Source organism: Strongylocentrotus purpuratus, unplaced genomic scaffold (genome assembly GCF_000002235.5).
Source record: "Strongylocentrotus purpuratus isolate Spur 01 unplaced genomic scaffold, Spur_5.0 spur5_scaffold_13, whole genome shotgun sequence".
Lineage (NCBI taxonomy): Eukaryota > Metazoa > Echinodermata > Echinoidea > Camarodonta > Strongylocentrotidae > Strongylocentrotus > Strongylocentrotus purpuratus.
Window position 1 is genome coordinate 17,253,879 of NW_022145598.1, and position 16,126 is coordinate 17,270,004.

At 36.0% G+C, this 16,126-nt stretch overlaps 1 protein-coding gene across 2 annotated transcripts; it reads left to right on the plus strand.

The window, feature by feature from the left end:
• On the plus strand, positions 1-14,438 carry LOC105438948 (plexin-B1-like). 2 transcript variants are annotated; one of them, XM_030983044.1, is made up of 21 exons: positions 1-171; positions 614-713; positions 1,192-1,428; positions 2,082-2,270; positions 2,966-3,188; positions 3,697-3,839; positions 4,192-4,313; positions 4,909-4,974; positions 5,833-5,907; positions 6,431-6,497; positions 7,080-7,226; positions 7,736-7,889; positions 8,567-8,676; positions 9,196-9,295; positions 10,085-10,176; positions 10,932-11,021; positions 11,579-11,742; positions 12,054-12,201; positions 13,194-13,334; positions 13,729-13,806; positions 14,213-14,438. In XM_030983044.1, the coding sequence occupies exons 1-21, from the start codon at positions 41-43 to the stop codon at positions 14,243-14,245; spliced, it is 2,610 nt and encodes an 869-aa protein (XP_030838904.1). In that variant the 5' UTR covers positions 1-40; the 3' UTR covers positions 14,246-14,438. The 2 variants fall into 2 exon arrangements, with proteins under 2 accessions (XP_030838904.1, XP_030838905.1); XM_030983045.1 differs by lacking the exons at positions 11,579-11,742; positions 12,054-12,201; positions 13,194-13,334; positions 13,729-13,806; positions 14,213-14,438 and adding an exon at positions 11,244-11,320.
• Positions 14,439-16,126: the final 1,688 nt, after the last annotated feature.

Sequence of the window (16,126 nt, forward strand, 5' to 3'; positions counted from 1 at the left end):
TGAAGATACGACAGCGACTTGCGTCACAAGCAGCTTACAAATGAATGAACAAGTCTCTGAGTTCTTGACCATGACATTCGATGGAGTTGAAAAAACTTTCGAAGACTTCACATTTACCTACTACCCAAACCCAATTATCGATGGCATTGACAGAACTGTGGCTATCATGTCGTAAGGAACAATATCTTTATTCGCGTGTCGAACTGGCGGGAGCCTTTTCAAATACTAAGACAAATGGATCCTCTTGCTATTCTTAATCAATGTATTTTTTGGCAGATATCTTATACACAAAATGTAAAGAAAATATGTGTAAAGTCAATAGTTTATATTTTAATTGAGCGTGTAACGAGGTGTATTTTTGGGTTCTGTGAAACTCTAGTGGGGACAAATAGACAACAGTGAACGAATGGACTGAAAAATAAGTATTCTCAATTGTATCTAAATATCTCTCCACTTTACAATTCAGATATTATTGTACATCTTTCCCCAGATAATCTTTTAAGTTTGTGGTCCATTCCTCAAGTGAGATTTTTAAACATAGCTGCGTATATGCAGTTAAAATGTTCTTTCAATAGTTTAAATGAAACATGTGATATTTCTTCTTTTGATACAGAGGAGGTCTCGATATCAAACTAACAGGACAAAGATTTGATGTCATCCAGGAACCCCGGATAATAGTTTCGTCACTTACAACAAATGCTAGTGACTCTGAGGTATGTATGTATTACTCTGCTCGTTGTTGTCTGCTTTTTCGCAAAGCAGACATGGTCTGCTAGTGTACAAATTGAAAACATATCATGCAATATTCAGACCGTCAACTTCCCAGGAATCGAAAGACCTCGAGAACGACAGACGTCAAAACCCTTAGACAACTACTTGAATCATTTTCAGAGGGTTCGCTAAACTAACTATGTCGGTCTCGTAAACTGTCGGTCGTGTGGGATGATGGTCCCGTGGGATTCCGATCAACTGGGATGCCCCTTTTGTCACATGAATTTGGCTTAATCGTACCGCTTGTTGTTGGGACGCTACAATCAAATTTCAATACTTATATTATTTTATGATTTATATGGTACCGTGGAAATTAATAGCGAAACATTAGATCTTCTTCCGGTACTTGATATAAAAGTCGCTATGAATAAACGTTGATTTTTTTTTTAAATTCAAGACATGTCGATTTATGTTCTACAGCTCTGCAATGGAACGGAAACTCTTCTCATCTGTCCAACCCCAAGCTTTCCTGACGAGGGTATCTCTGCCAGAAGAAGACGAGCTACAAATGGCGTTATGACAGCAAATCTGACCTTTGACTTTGATGGATACATCATCGATGACGGCTTAATAGAGTACTACCCAGACCCTATGTACGAAAGCTTTATTGGACCAAACAGAATCTATGAAAGTGGGAACAGCCGGCTTGAGATCGCAGTGAGTCGTTCCCGTTTAATCTAAAATATTTATTCTAATTATCGTTTCACACTTTTTCACGAATGAAACAGTGGCTTTCTAGAAATGTAATTCTGTTGTCATTATTGAAAACCCATTGACTACTGACTCTTCTTATTCCTACAGGCTAATTGCAGGAGCCACCTGGTTCCTGTAGTCAATGGATTATAGAATTATGCATTATCATATGAGAGACTTGAAATTACTGTTTCCTCCCCATGAAAAAATTAGTAATATCGTTTATTGTGTATTTTGCCATTTTATATATTTTTTAAGTTCCCATCCGAACCGCCGAGTGAAAAAAGGGTATTTTTGTGTGTTTCCTGTCTTTATTTTTCCGTTCATTGCACATGCATCTCTTGGGGAAAGAGAGTTTGACGATCTAGTAATATGAAATAAATAAATAACCTTCAATATTCGTTATCTGGCATCACTATTGAGAATTAACATTAGTAGGAGAACTATACTCCCGCCTAAGGCTTACCTAAACTCGTCAGTGATTGAAAGCAATGTACTGCTATTATCACAACATATCGTGTATATTGTGAGTGTAATTTGTGTTTTCACTCATTGACAGTGTCTGCTAAACTGTATACATACGCTCCTTGCACCAATTATTTTCTTTTCATTTCTAGGGAATGAATTTGGACTTAGCAAGCACAGAGGATGATATTCAAGTTTTGTTGGGTCCCGATGGAGTTTGTGATGTTGATGATCTTGAGATTGATGTATTACGATGCCAGCTACCAAATAAGAAGCCTCAACCAGGAAACATCAATGGTACAGTGGAGCCTGGACCTACCCAAGATCTACCAGCTGTAACGGTATGTCTTTTTACTTATCTAACTAATTTCCTATCATCATTTTACTACCAAAAGATGTCTAACTTACTTATTTCCAAAATTTTGGGGATGAATTTGTAAAAGATTCCATTTTGAGGTCTAATCTGAATGTATGTATTTGTATTTTATTCGTATTTCAAAAAGAACTTTGAGATTCTCATTTTTAAAATGATTTCAAAATCGTAAACATAGTTAAATTTCTTTCCCCCTATAAAAACAGTTACTGATTACGTCCTACCTTTGAATATTAGAAGTAATTTGTTACAAGAGTGTCAAATATTTTGTAACCCTTTCTATTGGCTACTAGTATCGAAACTCGATAGTGTAACAACACGAGTGAACACTTCTCCTCTCAACTACCTGATGTATATTTCTCAATCATTAGGACAGTGTTGACAATTTGTGTACGATTTCATTCGTCTTTTTATTTTCCTTTTCCGAATAGTCAAATCAAAATGAAAGAGTTGAAATTATTAGGACATTATAAGGCTTGTGAATAACAAAAAATGTTTTCGATAGGCTGGGAAAATTTGAAAAATTTACAGCAAAAATTGATCATCTTTGATGACTCTTACATTGAATGTATCAAAAAATATCAATCAAGTGTCACTTTCACATGAATGCACATGATGATCGGATGATGATAGAAACCAATCAATCATTTAATTCAATTACAGGTTATCCATGGAAACTTGGTATTCTACCCTGGATACGTAAAGTACTCTACGACGTCCATCAACATCGGTGCCATTGTCGGTGCTGTGATTGGGACCGCTTTGCTCATCTTCATCCTCGTCATCATCGGCGCCATCATCTTTAGACGAAGTCATCAACGATTAAACAAACAAGTCCAAGTGTTTGAAATGCTGGAGAAGAAGATTCAAGACAGAGTGGAAACTGGTAAAGTTGACATATTTCATTGTTTGTTAGAAACGCTATCCTTTTTACTGTAACGGAAAAATTCTACACCCAAGGATACAATTCATTAGTAATAAATGATTGTATTATGACAATAATACATATTCGGTGTTTCTCAATATAGTAATTACTGTCATGTTTCGCTAAAATACTTTGATGACGCAATCCCTTCTTTGCAAATAATTGTTTAAGTTGGTCTTGCATCTCCCGCCAACATGTCTCTAAACTGGAGGAAATTTTCAGGAACATGTCTGCAAGATGACCATTTGTGGACTCTCAATCCAAGAAGTAGCGAAAGAAGTAATATTCCTCTCATTGTTTTACGTGTTGATTCATGTGGATGAGATTAGGTAAGTGATTTCGAGTGACAACTTGCAATCAATTTATTGAAGGTCCATGTATGTCAAAATGGGCAAATTTATCCCAAAATTTGTAGTATTTGGATATTATTGATCGATTATTTTACTCTTGTTTAATATGTTTGTTGCAGCTTTTCATGAACTACAGGCTGACATGTCTGAAGTAGAGGAACAAATCAGCCATCTTGGTGTACCCTTTGTGAATGCACTAGATTACTCCAAGAATATGCTCTTTGCAGGACTGGCTGTTTTACCACCAACCACGGATCCTGAGGTATATATTTATTCATTTTAATGTGGCCTATTATCTTGCCAAAAGACATTAGAGTCGGGTTGAGATTCAGCTGAGCACACAGCCATCTACTACAAGTTGTTTGGAAATGTCTGAATCCCAATCGATTTAATTATTGCTTGGAAATTTATTTACGGTGGGATATAAACCACATGTTTATGAATTTGAACATTGAAGAAAGGAACAAGATGATTGGAATGGATGGATTTGCGAATGGTCTGTAATCAGAACCTCTTTCGACTCTTCATCTTCACAGTCTAACCAAACGTTTTGAATGAATAACATAAGCTTTGCAATTTTCTTGATTATATTTACAATTGTTTTTAATCTGCAGTACATGAACTCTGACCTGGAGACTGCAATGATCATGTTCTCTAGACAACTCGGCAATCCTGACTTCTTGACTAATTTCATCAAGCAACTTGAAGAACAAAGAAAACCCAAGAGACGGGATAGGTTTGTAACAATCTAGTGCTCTTTAGATTGCCCAAATCATTATGTTAATGAAGTTATGAAATGAAGAAAAGGGTTTTTATCTGTAAATGTTTGTTTAGTCCTCACACCCTTATGTCTTATTAATATGTAGCATCCAATTTCCCCCCTGATGTTGTCCTTTCTCCTGTTCCCTTCTCTGTCGGTCTGCATACATGTCCGTTTGTCCACCATTCTCTGCCTGTCTGTCTTCTGTTTGTCTATTTGTGTGTGTTTTTCTGTTTCTTTCTTTCACTCCCTCTCTATCTCCTCGTACCTTTATCTTCTCTCTTTCTCTTATCTTCTCGTTTCCTCCCTCATTGTCTCTCTCTCTCCATCTGATCTGTTGATCACAACTTCTTTGTTGACAATAATCGTCCTTGCTTTCACGAAGTGACGGTAGTGAGGAAAATCGTAACGCAAAGTGAATGTAATTATTTTCCCCTACCGTCACTTCTTGAAAACAGCGACGAATTGTGTCTGCAAAATATTAATGGTAATCAAACAATGCACACATATGAAGAAGGAGAAAGAAAGAGACTCTCCTAACTGATAGACATTTTCTTTTGGTCTATCATAGAGTCAACATCGCCTCACTGATTACCGCCCTCTTGGTGACTGAAGGAAAGTTTGGATATTTCACAGAGTGAGTACAATATATCACATCCACATCTTATGATAGCGCTTACAGCTACAAAGGTGTGATTGGTCGACAGCTCGTCACGTGATATCTACTGCGAGGATCGTAATTTAGGATGTTGCACCCCCAGTCATTTTTCTCGATCATTTGTCGATGGTTATATTGACCATAGTTATGATCAAATTGGTACATACTTATAACCCCTCGGTGAACATATAACTTCATTTTTGGCGGTCCAAAGACAATACCCTATCAGGCAATATCTTTATATTTGTAATATGATCTACTGTGCCTATTCTTTTATAAATTGTGTGTATGTTGAAAGTTATTTTCAAGCTTACTTATTTACAAACAATTCATAGAATCAAGAGAATAGAAATATCATCATTATTAAGATTCTAATTGCTACCGAATTCTATACCAATTGCAATATACATGTTGAAAACTATGAAAAATAGAGCTATAGATGGAAATATCCTCAAAAAGGCAATTCGCTAAAAAGGGTTTTGAGCACATAACCAAATGATAAACTTGTGCAAATTTCATCGACTCTACTTTGCCAACTAATGGTCGCCAGAAAATGTATTTGATTTAGGACTCATGAAAAACAAGTTGATGACAAGATTTATTATAGAAGAGTGTAGCTGTTGTATACGACATTACAAAGATAATCATGATGATCACTAACATGGTAACTGCAATGACACTCAGACTTTCATGTTGATAGTGAAGAGAATAGCGATAATTTCAGTTGAAAGCTTAGATTATTCATTCTTATTTGTTATCTTTTTGTTAACCATATACTATCTCTCATCTAATGACGAAAGAAATGTGTGATATTTGTATTGGTCTATTTCTTGACAGGACTCTGTTCAAGCTCTTGGAAGAAAGTATTGAAGAGGGGGCAGAGAGCGGTAGAGCAAGGTCACTCTTCAGAAGGTTCGATACATTAAGAAGTTCAATTAGTAATACTTCAAATTAAAGATTATCACGATCGCAAAAAAATGTAAAAAACAAAATCAAAATCAATGCAATATCAATAGCATTGCCCTTAAGTTGATTTTTCTAAACTCATTGCAATCGTGTTGTTTAAAAAAGTAAATATAATGTGTAGGTTGAAAAGAATATATGCTGTGTAGGTTGCTTAAATTAATAAAACTATTTTGATATCTTATTGAAAGTCATTTCAATATTTTTGTCTTTTACAAATAACCATGACTCACTCTAATAACCTTGCAAAAAGTAGCAATTACGAAAATTTGTTGTCAGATATAAAACACTTCTTTCTTCGGAGGCAAGAGCACGTTTCTTTATTATACAGTCTTTAATATCTTACTTTGTAGTACTGATGTCTAAACCTTTTTCTTTTGTATCTACTGTGATGCAAGTATAATGAATAAAAATCACTTTAAATCACGATTTAGCATCCGTGTTGAATATTACTTTAATTGTATTTGTTCAGGACTGAGACCATCGTTGAAAAGCTCCTCTCCAACTGGATCTCCCTCTGTATGTATCAATATCTGAAGGTAATTAAAGTTTTACAAAATTTCATTAGCATCGAGTATAATAATACGCTTATACGTATATGGGAAAGTAATACCAAACCCGCTGTGACCATTTTGATGGTGTTATACTTTAGACATGGGATCAAACTAAAGAACAACAAAATACTTTTAAATGGGATGTATCATGCGTAATATAAATGACGGTACAAAGTGAAATGGTTCATCCTCATGATACATTTCACATAAATGCCAAAATCTAGTCTAACCAGAATTAAATAAAATATTGTAGTCGTGTCGTATGTATATCACGAATTATCAATGGTCTCACATCTGACCAAGATGCGGGTCAAATCAAATTAATTCAGATTCCAGGATATCGTGCATAACGTTTTCGAAACATCTATTACTAAATGTAAATTTTGCTACAATATTTCTCACATTTAACGAACAACATCAGGTATAATAGTTAATTGTGTCATATCATACTTCAAAAGATTACAGAACGAAAATTTGCTTTGGCTTCCAATGTTTATTTTTATACCCATATATTTTAATGGATCTAATCGTGTTCTCCGCGTTGTATATCTGAATAAAAAAACACAGAGGCAAGTGGCTGAATCTCTGTACCTGCTGTACCAATCCATCAAGATTCAGGTTGAGAAAGGACCTATTGATATCACCACTGGACAGTCTGTATTTTCTCTAAACTTTGAATGTCTCTTGGAAGAAGAGGTGGAGTTCAACGAGTTGGTAATTTAGCTTTTTAATTGTTTCTGAGAAGAAGGGGGGGGGGGGGAAATCGATTCTACATTTCATTGTATTAAACTTGTGACTTATATTTTTAGGTTCATGATGTATCACGATGATGATGACTTTCAAACAAGTCAATTTGAAAGTTAAGGCATTGTAAAAGGCAAAAATTGCGTTATTAAACAAAGGTTAATTTGGACTTGGAGAGAGAGAGAGAGAGAGAGAGCGAGTTATATACCCGATTCCTTAAACATGACCATTGGTTGTTGTTGATGAAAATGATGGTGATGTGAAAACTATAAAGCTTGCGAAATCAACGTGGACAAATACAAAATTACGGTACAATTAGTACGTTTTTTTAAACGATAATGTGAATGCAGGACCTGTAACAGACATAATAAATGGTTATATCATGTCGTTTAGACTTCAAAAGCATACGGGCGAGGCATATTTACTGATAATTGATAAAATGGCTCATACTCATCGATCATTTTGGAATAATTTCACAGACCTTGTCAGTAGTGGGCAGGGACAAGCACCACAAGTACTACGTCAAGGTTCTAGATGTTGATTGCATGACTCAAGTCAAGCAGAAGATACTGGACGCTGCCTACAGGAACAGCCACATTGTACAACAGAACAGAGCTCATGAGATGGATCTTCGTGAGTATGCCATTGATCCTCGACTTTCTTAAAGTTTTAAGAAAAAAAAAAAATTCTTAAAGTTTTAAGAAACCTTAAGCCACTTCAGGAGGGGGGCTTACAGTCCTCATTAGTACATAGGATAGAATAGAATAACATCGCAAAGATAGGATCCCCTGATAGGCGCCCCTGTTATACATGTATTTACACGCTAGTCTCTCTCGCTTTGTTCCCTTAGCTTCCGATTATTTTGTCAGATTCTGGCTTTCTGTTTATTATTGCTAACATTATGCTTCCTTAAATGCAAGACAACAAAATTTAATATGTTTGCATCACGAGGAAAGTAGTCACATTTCTAAAGCGCATACTATTACGGTTCTAAGCGCTTCTCGTGTAGTTATTAGTACCTCAGTCACTGGATTCAATTGCTGATCTGCATATGATAGTGCACACGCTCTGCTCCATGGGGAGTATTTCAGCCGACCACATTTACGTTCGCATCTTACCGGGTGTTTTTTTAATACATCGATGCATAATTTCAAATGTAGTTTAAAGTCTTGACAAAGGACATTAGTGCCGTGACAAGATTCTAACCGCAAACCATGTAACACCTCGACAGTATTTTAGCTCCTACTCATGCATTCATGTAAACCACTAGATGTAAACCTGACATCAACATCTTTTTGTTTTTTTCATAGTGTGGTACCATCCCGGTGGGGAGGAGAGAATCCTGAAAGATCGAGACGAATTGAACAAAACCATTGGGAACACCAAGGGTTTATTCATCAATACAATCAAGACTTACGGGGTAAAGAAATACTACAACTTTTATAGCTCTATGTTACCGTACACATCCGGGTCCCAAGCTGGAGAAAACAATCACAAAATTGCCATCGACTGTTTCACATCTGCAATGTCTGCCGACCTTTTTGTGACGAGGGTTTGAGTAACAAATCCATACTCCCTCTAGTGGTGAACCTGTTCATATGGTAGATAGAAGATAAATATATCTCAGAATGATATTGTTTAAATGCGATTTCCTTTCTTTTTAGCATGATGATGACTGTTTATGCTCTAAATTATTTCGTGTTTCGGATTAAGAATTACTCATTGTTCCTGTCATAACTAGTATATACAGAAATTGGTTCCAATTGATATCAGGATGTCATTTGCAGGTCTTTAAAATGATCTACACAAATGAATAATCACTGAGTCTCAAAAAGACTTAATTCGGAAAACAGAAGATGTTTGTTTATCATATACGACAGTGGTCTTGCCGAAGCTAATACGACTTCATAATAAGGTTTTGTTTATTATGATTATGCAGGTATCTGATGGGTGTCAAGTAGCTCTGATTGTCAAGGCATCAATGAATGAGACAGGGACGTATCAACCTGTTACACCAGGGGTACAACTCTTCCAACAATGTAGGTTACTGGTATAAAGAGAGAGGCATGTCGCTGGCATGTCCAGCATCTGATGCAGCCGTCATAACCAGCCCTCCTCTGGCTGAATGTTCAGATAAAGACAACACGCCCCCAAAGGAAAAAAAGGAATATATTTTCCTCAGTGTTTGTGGCATACGCACATGATCATAACACCTTCATGTATAATACGCCCATTATTTCACCCCTTCTCCAGGTTTGGGCAAGAACGTGCATCCACCGTTTAGCAATTTCTAGAAACGCCCCTGCACACTCAAGTATTTTGATTAATCAATATGAATATAGCATCAGAGACTGTAGTAAAAGCTCCTGGGAGCGTATTCATCTACTCTACTCCCCTCCGTCATGTCTATAATAATACAAGTTACAAAAAGGAGCACTTTTCTATTCGTTACTTCTCGCAATGCCCCGAACATCCTCCACCCCTTGTAATTAAATCGCAAGTTTGAGATCGTGCATTTACTAACGAAACATTGTACGTAATGTACATGTGCATTTAGAAAGTTTGAAAGCGTTAGTTTTTTCCTGGCGGGTCGATTCCTAGAGCAGTGTTGTAATGTTTTCAAAGCACAGTGAATGGATTTATTTCTCACTATGGCATGTGAATTTGAACGAGGTACATACATGCCTCAATTCATTTATCGATACTTTAGGCTTCTTTCATAATACACCATTCCATGATACATCACCCTATTTTAGTGCAAAAATTTCTTAAAACATTATTTTACAATGAATAACTTTAGACTATACATTTGATGATATATTATCTAGACCAAGAACATGCTGGTCCGGATGATGTCCGTGATAGAGACTACATTCGAATCCGGACTATGGAAAGTGGCGGATCTCGGATCATGCACTTGGTAAGAATAATCATTTTGCTAGCTGTCATCAACAAGACATTGACAGTAGACTGACGAATGTTAAGATGTTAATACAGGAGATAACTGTAAGGCAGACAATAGGATAGAACAAGGGTGCATGACAGAGCGTGATAGAGGTGCATATAGCCGCCAACACGTTCCGAAGGGACGGCACTAGATGATGATGATCAGAAGGGATAGGCAATTGCCTGAAGAATCGCGAACAAGTAAACAAATGTTGTGTGTGTATATTTAAGGTATGCCACATTGGGGTTGCACAAAATAAAGGGGTGCTGCTTTTGTTCACCCCGACCCTCCTCATAAGACCTGTCTAAAACTCGACAGTAATTTTAATGTGAGACTTTTCTTTAAAGAATATATTCTGTACACATACCGTTAGGTATCGAGAGCACAATTATTAAACGAGTGAAAAGCCTGCATACCTCAGTTTTGCGTATGTGAATGGAACAAAAAATAGACAATTAGGCCCATTTTCTTTTCCTTTTTTTCTTACAGTTCAAGGTAGATTGTGCACTCTAATTCAAATACAGTAACGACTATTAAACACAAACCCTAGTCTTCCCATTCGTTCAACAAAAGGTAGATGTATAGATGTATCGAACTCATACAATTGAAAGGTGTCTTTGATTTTGATAGTCTTTACACTATTTTGTTCTGTGATCATTCTAATATATATATATATATATATATGAGAATTAAATAATATCCACTATTTCGATTTGTTCACCTTTTAGGTTGCCGAGAACCAAATACCCACAGAGAGCAGTACATCCCTGACCAAGCTGGATCGTGAATTCTTAGCCCCGCGTTTGCTGGTTACTAAAGTAGGAAAACTTAATGCTTTGTCACACGATTTATCTTCTTTTCAAGCTGTATTTATGTATGTGTGTTTACACGAGCCACACAAAAGCAAACAATGGCTTTCCTTAAATATCAAACTCAACTCGAAATCGTGCACACATTTTTAAATATCATACCAATGACAAAGACATAACGTGATCATGATTATTATTTGTTTTAAATCTATTATTATCTCTTCTTACCAGAAAACGATTCAGACTCGCCTTGATGAGTTCCTTGCATGTGGCTTTCCTTAAATCTCAAACTCAACTCGAAATCGTGAACACATTTTCAATATCATACCAATTACAAAGACATAACGTGATCATGATTATTATTTGTTTTGAATATATTATTATCATTTTCTTACCAGAAAACGATTCAGACTCGCCTTGATGAGTTCCTTGCCTGTGGCTTTCCTTAAATCTCAAACTCAACTCGAAATCGTGAACACATGTTAAAATATCATACCAATGACAAAGACATAACGTGACCATGATTATTAAATGTTTCAAATATATTATTATCATTTTCTTACCAGAAAACGATTCAGACTCGCCTTGATGAGTTCCTTGCCTGTGTCTTCAAGAAGCCCGCCGAGACTCCACTCACCATCAAATATCTTTTTGACTTCTTTGATAAGATGGCCAATAAGTACTGCGATGAGAAACCCGAGGAGATTGCTGAAGCATGGAAGAGTAACAGGTATTTGATTTAGCAGGAGTATCCACCATTTAGGGCGGAACCAGCGGGCATCGCTCCCGCCTCCTGCTCTCCTCATTTTCGGGGCGATATAAGACTCCCTCTTCCGGTAAAAACTGGTCAAGCCTAGAGGGGCGTCAGTAATGGCCTTATGATCAAAGTATCAGTACAGTTTCTGTACAAATAGTCGGATTATCAAGGTGATTGCAGTGTTACCTTATTTACATACACATTGCCAATTAATTGATTCTTGAAGGTCTTGATGATCGATGTATTCGTTTTTTGTTTATTGCATCATTCCTTCCCATTCTCAGCCTACCACTACACTACTGGATGACTACATTGACGCATCCCTCCTACGTCTTTGACATGCGTCAGTCACGGTCTGCTGACCAGAGCGTTTCGGTCTTGGCTAACATGCTGGACAATGCCTGCAAGAAAATCCGCTCAGAGAATACGCAGGTCCGTATAGAAATAGACAAGCTGAAGTAGTCATTCTTCATATGTATTGGATCATTATTCGCCAGACATATTCTAGTTCTTTGTCCTACCCAAAGTAGTTTGTTGGAAGATTTCTTATCAAATTTACGTTCTTCAAACACGTCGACTGACAGCTTTGTATGAGGGTCTTTTAGATTTGCACATCGACATAATGGACTACTACGTGAGACGTCCTTTTAAGGCACCGGCACCGGCTTAAAAGGACGTCGCATTACCTGAAAAAGACGTCACACGTAGCAGTCCACTATGTCGACGTGCGAATCTAAAAGTCCCTATTGTCAATGGCAGTCACGGCCTCCTTGAAGGCAGACGACTTTTATCAGGTCAATGTCTTCTTTTTTTTAAAGTGATTAGTCATAACAAAACATTTTAAAATATTTTTCCTAAATGATTGATAATCAACTGAAACGTACATATTTCAAAAACATAGTGAACATATAAATGTGTAAATTGTCAACATACCGCGCATATCATTCAAATTGTGTTTCTCTTATGTTTAAGTGTTACATGAACTATACAAAATACCATTTATATTTATTTAAACAAAATTACAAGATATTCAACAATAATAAAACATAAAATCGGGCCAGATTTTCCAAAGTACAGGAACAACAAAGCAAAACATTCAAATGAATAAGACATACAGCCAGGTCTGACTGGAGTGATAGGTTGTAAGTTTCCAACAACATGTTTGTTTATATTCCGTATGTATAAAATTAGCAATATTAATGTTAGTGTAGTTTCAACTTCAATGTGAGACTTCCAATACCGGTACATTGTTTACTATCAAGGATTAGGTTTGCATAAGATACAAGCATCATATTTCAGTTGATAATGATTATTAATAACATACAAAAGCAGAATTCACACTGCAACTACTTCATAAACTTATCCGTTTGTTTAAAGTTTACCATTCGTCGACAAATTAATTGTATCTTTGAACCCTCTTTCAGGAGTCTGCCCTCAATCGGGTCCTGTTTTACAGGGATCTTCCAGGCCACATCAGAACCATCGGTGAATACTACGAGAACATCAAAGGGTTACCGCCACCAACGACAGAAGAACTCCAGGAGGATTTCAACAGAATTACACAAGTGATAATTAATTGTTGCTCTTCATTAACTTTGCACTATTTTGCTCGTAGCCATATTTCTTCAGCAAACGACACATCCAAACAGATATTTGTCTGTTGCAGTTTCCTTGTTTATTGTTCAGAACGCTTCATTAGATGTATAGAATATATACTGATAAATTAAAGGTAGCTCAACCATGGGCATTCAAAGTTTAACCAATTACAATTTTGTTTAATACGCCGTAGAACTTCAATGTAATTTTTTTTTATCATTGTAATGATGAATGTATTCCGTATGACTTAAGAGTTGTTGGCTTGACGTAGAAACATGGCTAGTCTCCTTGCATGACAACATGATACAGACTATATTAGAACTAAATAGCATTCCTATGTTTGTCTGTTTGTTTTTTCTTTAGGACTTTTCTGGTCTGTTCAGTCGAGTGGCAACCCTCAGCAAGTTGTATGACTTCACATCTCATGACACAGGTCCTCTGGTTAGTAGGCCGATGATTACTTCATGAATGTTTAGCAAAAGTCAGGAATTCTGTTTAGGTGTTTGGTATAATAATACTGGATATTTATACAGCGCACATATCAACCATAAATGGTGCTCATGATCAAGGCGCTCCAACTATTAACCCGGCTCTGCTAGGCTGCCGATTTCGGCGCTCACAGCATTCAAGGAATTCCTTCCTACCGGTACCCATTTAACACATAGGTGGAGAGTGGCAATGTAGATTAATATCTACAGATCTTAATTGTTCCGCTTGAACTTACCCTCTCCCTTCTCTCTCTCTCGTTTTTATTTCTAAATCTTTTATGATGCTACCAATGTTATTTTGTCATATTGATTTTGTATTTTTGATGCTTGTATTTTCTATCATTTCCCCTAATCCACAGTTGGATTCGATCACAGAGCTGATGCCAAACTAGAGCCTTAGTCATCATCGCACTTTCCAAGCTCTCCTCGTGGTTCATGGTACTACATCGTGATTACGACTTCAAAATGCTTGTATCCAGATGGACCGTCAAAAAGGCGGCAACATTGTGTATAATACAGGAAAATATTGATACTCAGATTTTTGCTCTTTAGTTTTATAAATGCAAAGTACTTTAGGTTTACTATTAAAGGTGATGTGGAAATAAATGTTTAATTACACTAAGTAATCGTTGTGTATTCTAACTTCAGTAAAACAGTTACCATTTCAATTCAAGTCGTATTCTTTTCTCGCAGTTTGCTATTGTTTAAAAATTGTAATATCTTCTATGTTTATATATACATATTGTAGTCTATATATAGTTTTGTTAAGCCTACTAAACAAAATCGTCAGATTTCCTTTGGTTATGTTATGGTTATGAGAAAACAATTAAAAATGTTGAGTATTTTTCGATTTTTGTCTCTTTTTCCTCCCATTTAGTGTTAGATAAGGCTAACAATTTGGTTAAATTTAATTTAGATCACCTAGCCGTTTATATCGAAATTACATTTTTTTTCCTCACGCTGTCAATACAAATTTGAATCGTATCTTTACACATGTATCATAAATGAACGACTTTCTGGAATAGACTACATTGTTCAAATGACTCCAAATGTCCTCAGATCTTTTACACATAGGGTAGACCTAGTCCACACTTCATACATCATAGAATAGTCATCATTCTAGAAAGCCTCTTGTTTGCCCTCTTGGGAAGAATAATTTCAGCCGCGTTCCATTGAATGTCCTGTCTGTGCACAAATAAACAATGATTATTTTTATCAGCACGTATCCAGTATTCGTCTTGGTTGGTTTTACAATTTGTGTATGAATAACGTTTATCTGCCCATGTGCACCATAAAGCTACGAACTGGCTTATTGATATTTCTCTATAAAAAAAAGGGCTGAGACTACACATGTATTATGTTTTTATCACAATAGCGGATTGATACCCTTCCGTTTAATAAAAATCCCTGGATGTTCATGATTCCAATGCATTATCTTATCAGTATAAATCCTAAACATGAAAGCGTATACGAATATTTTTGTAATGGTTGTTTTGGTCTTAAATTTGCGAAGAAAATGTTTACATAGGGAAATGTAAAGTTAAAGATACTTCGTCCAAAAATAGAATTTATTTTAAAATACATTAAAGAGAAGGATGAGTTCTGGGAAGAGGTGAACAATAATTTATGAGCATTTTCATTGTTATTATGCAAGTGTGGAAGAAAATTCAGAGACAAAATGCTCCCTGTAAAGCATGGCTCTTCAAATGCCTTCTCATTCTAAATATGACAGGTAAGAGCTTAAAAATGAGGACCTCGGTTTTTGGCCACACGTTTGTGTAGTCCCATATACATCTTTCTGAGTACAGTGCTTTAAATATTAACAAAAATTATAAACCAAAGAGTTGATATTCTAGTATGGTATGCCAATATTAGGTAGATCATAACTGGGAGAAATATATCTTTCTAAAGTTAACTCTCCCATGAAGCACCGAAGCCATGTAATCTCTGTATTGACTAAATTATACGTGCGAATGAAAATGCATGCTGCAACGGTGCAGCATTTTGTGTATACAAATTTGCTCTACTGTTTTGAGGTGTCGTTTTTAGTTATCAAAAGTGGTGCATGCATTGTAAAAAAAGTTTTTATTAATAAGTTAATGTTTTCCTTATGATCAGTCTTTCATTTAATATTTTTACGAATAGATTTGCTGTACATATCAAGCGAGGGAATGTCAGGAAAAAAGAACTATTGTGTTTTCAGATTAATTGTACCTTAGATTAAAAGCATGTATTCAGGAAAAACTGTTCGTTTTCTGAGAACAAAGGATTAA

What these genes read in the sequence shown, in the direction of transcription:
- LOC105438948 (XM_030983044.1), top strand. Translation starts at nt 41, where the DNA reads ATGAATGAACAAGTCTCTGAGTTCTTGACCATGACATTCGATGGAGTT. An exon ending in AAGTTTGGATATTTCACAGA is followed by an intron (nt 4,975 to 5,832) that starts GTGAGTACAATA and finishes ATTTCTTGACAG; the next exon opens with GACTCTGTTCAAGCTCTTGG. An exon ending in GAAGCATGGAAGAGTAACAG is followed by an intron (nt 11,743 to 12,053) that starts GTATTTGATTTA and finishes TCCCATTCTCAG; the next exon opens with CCTACCACTACACTACTGGA.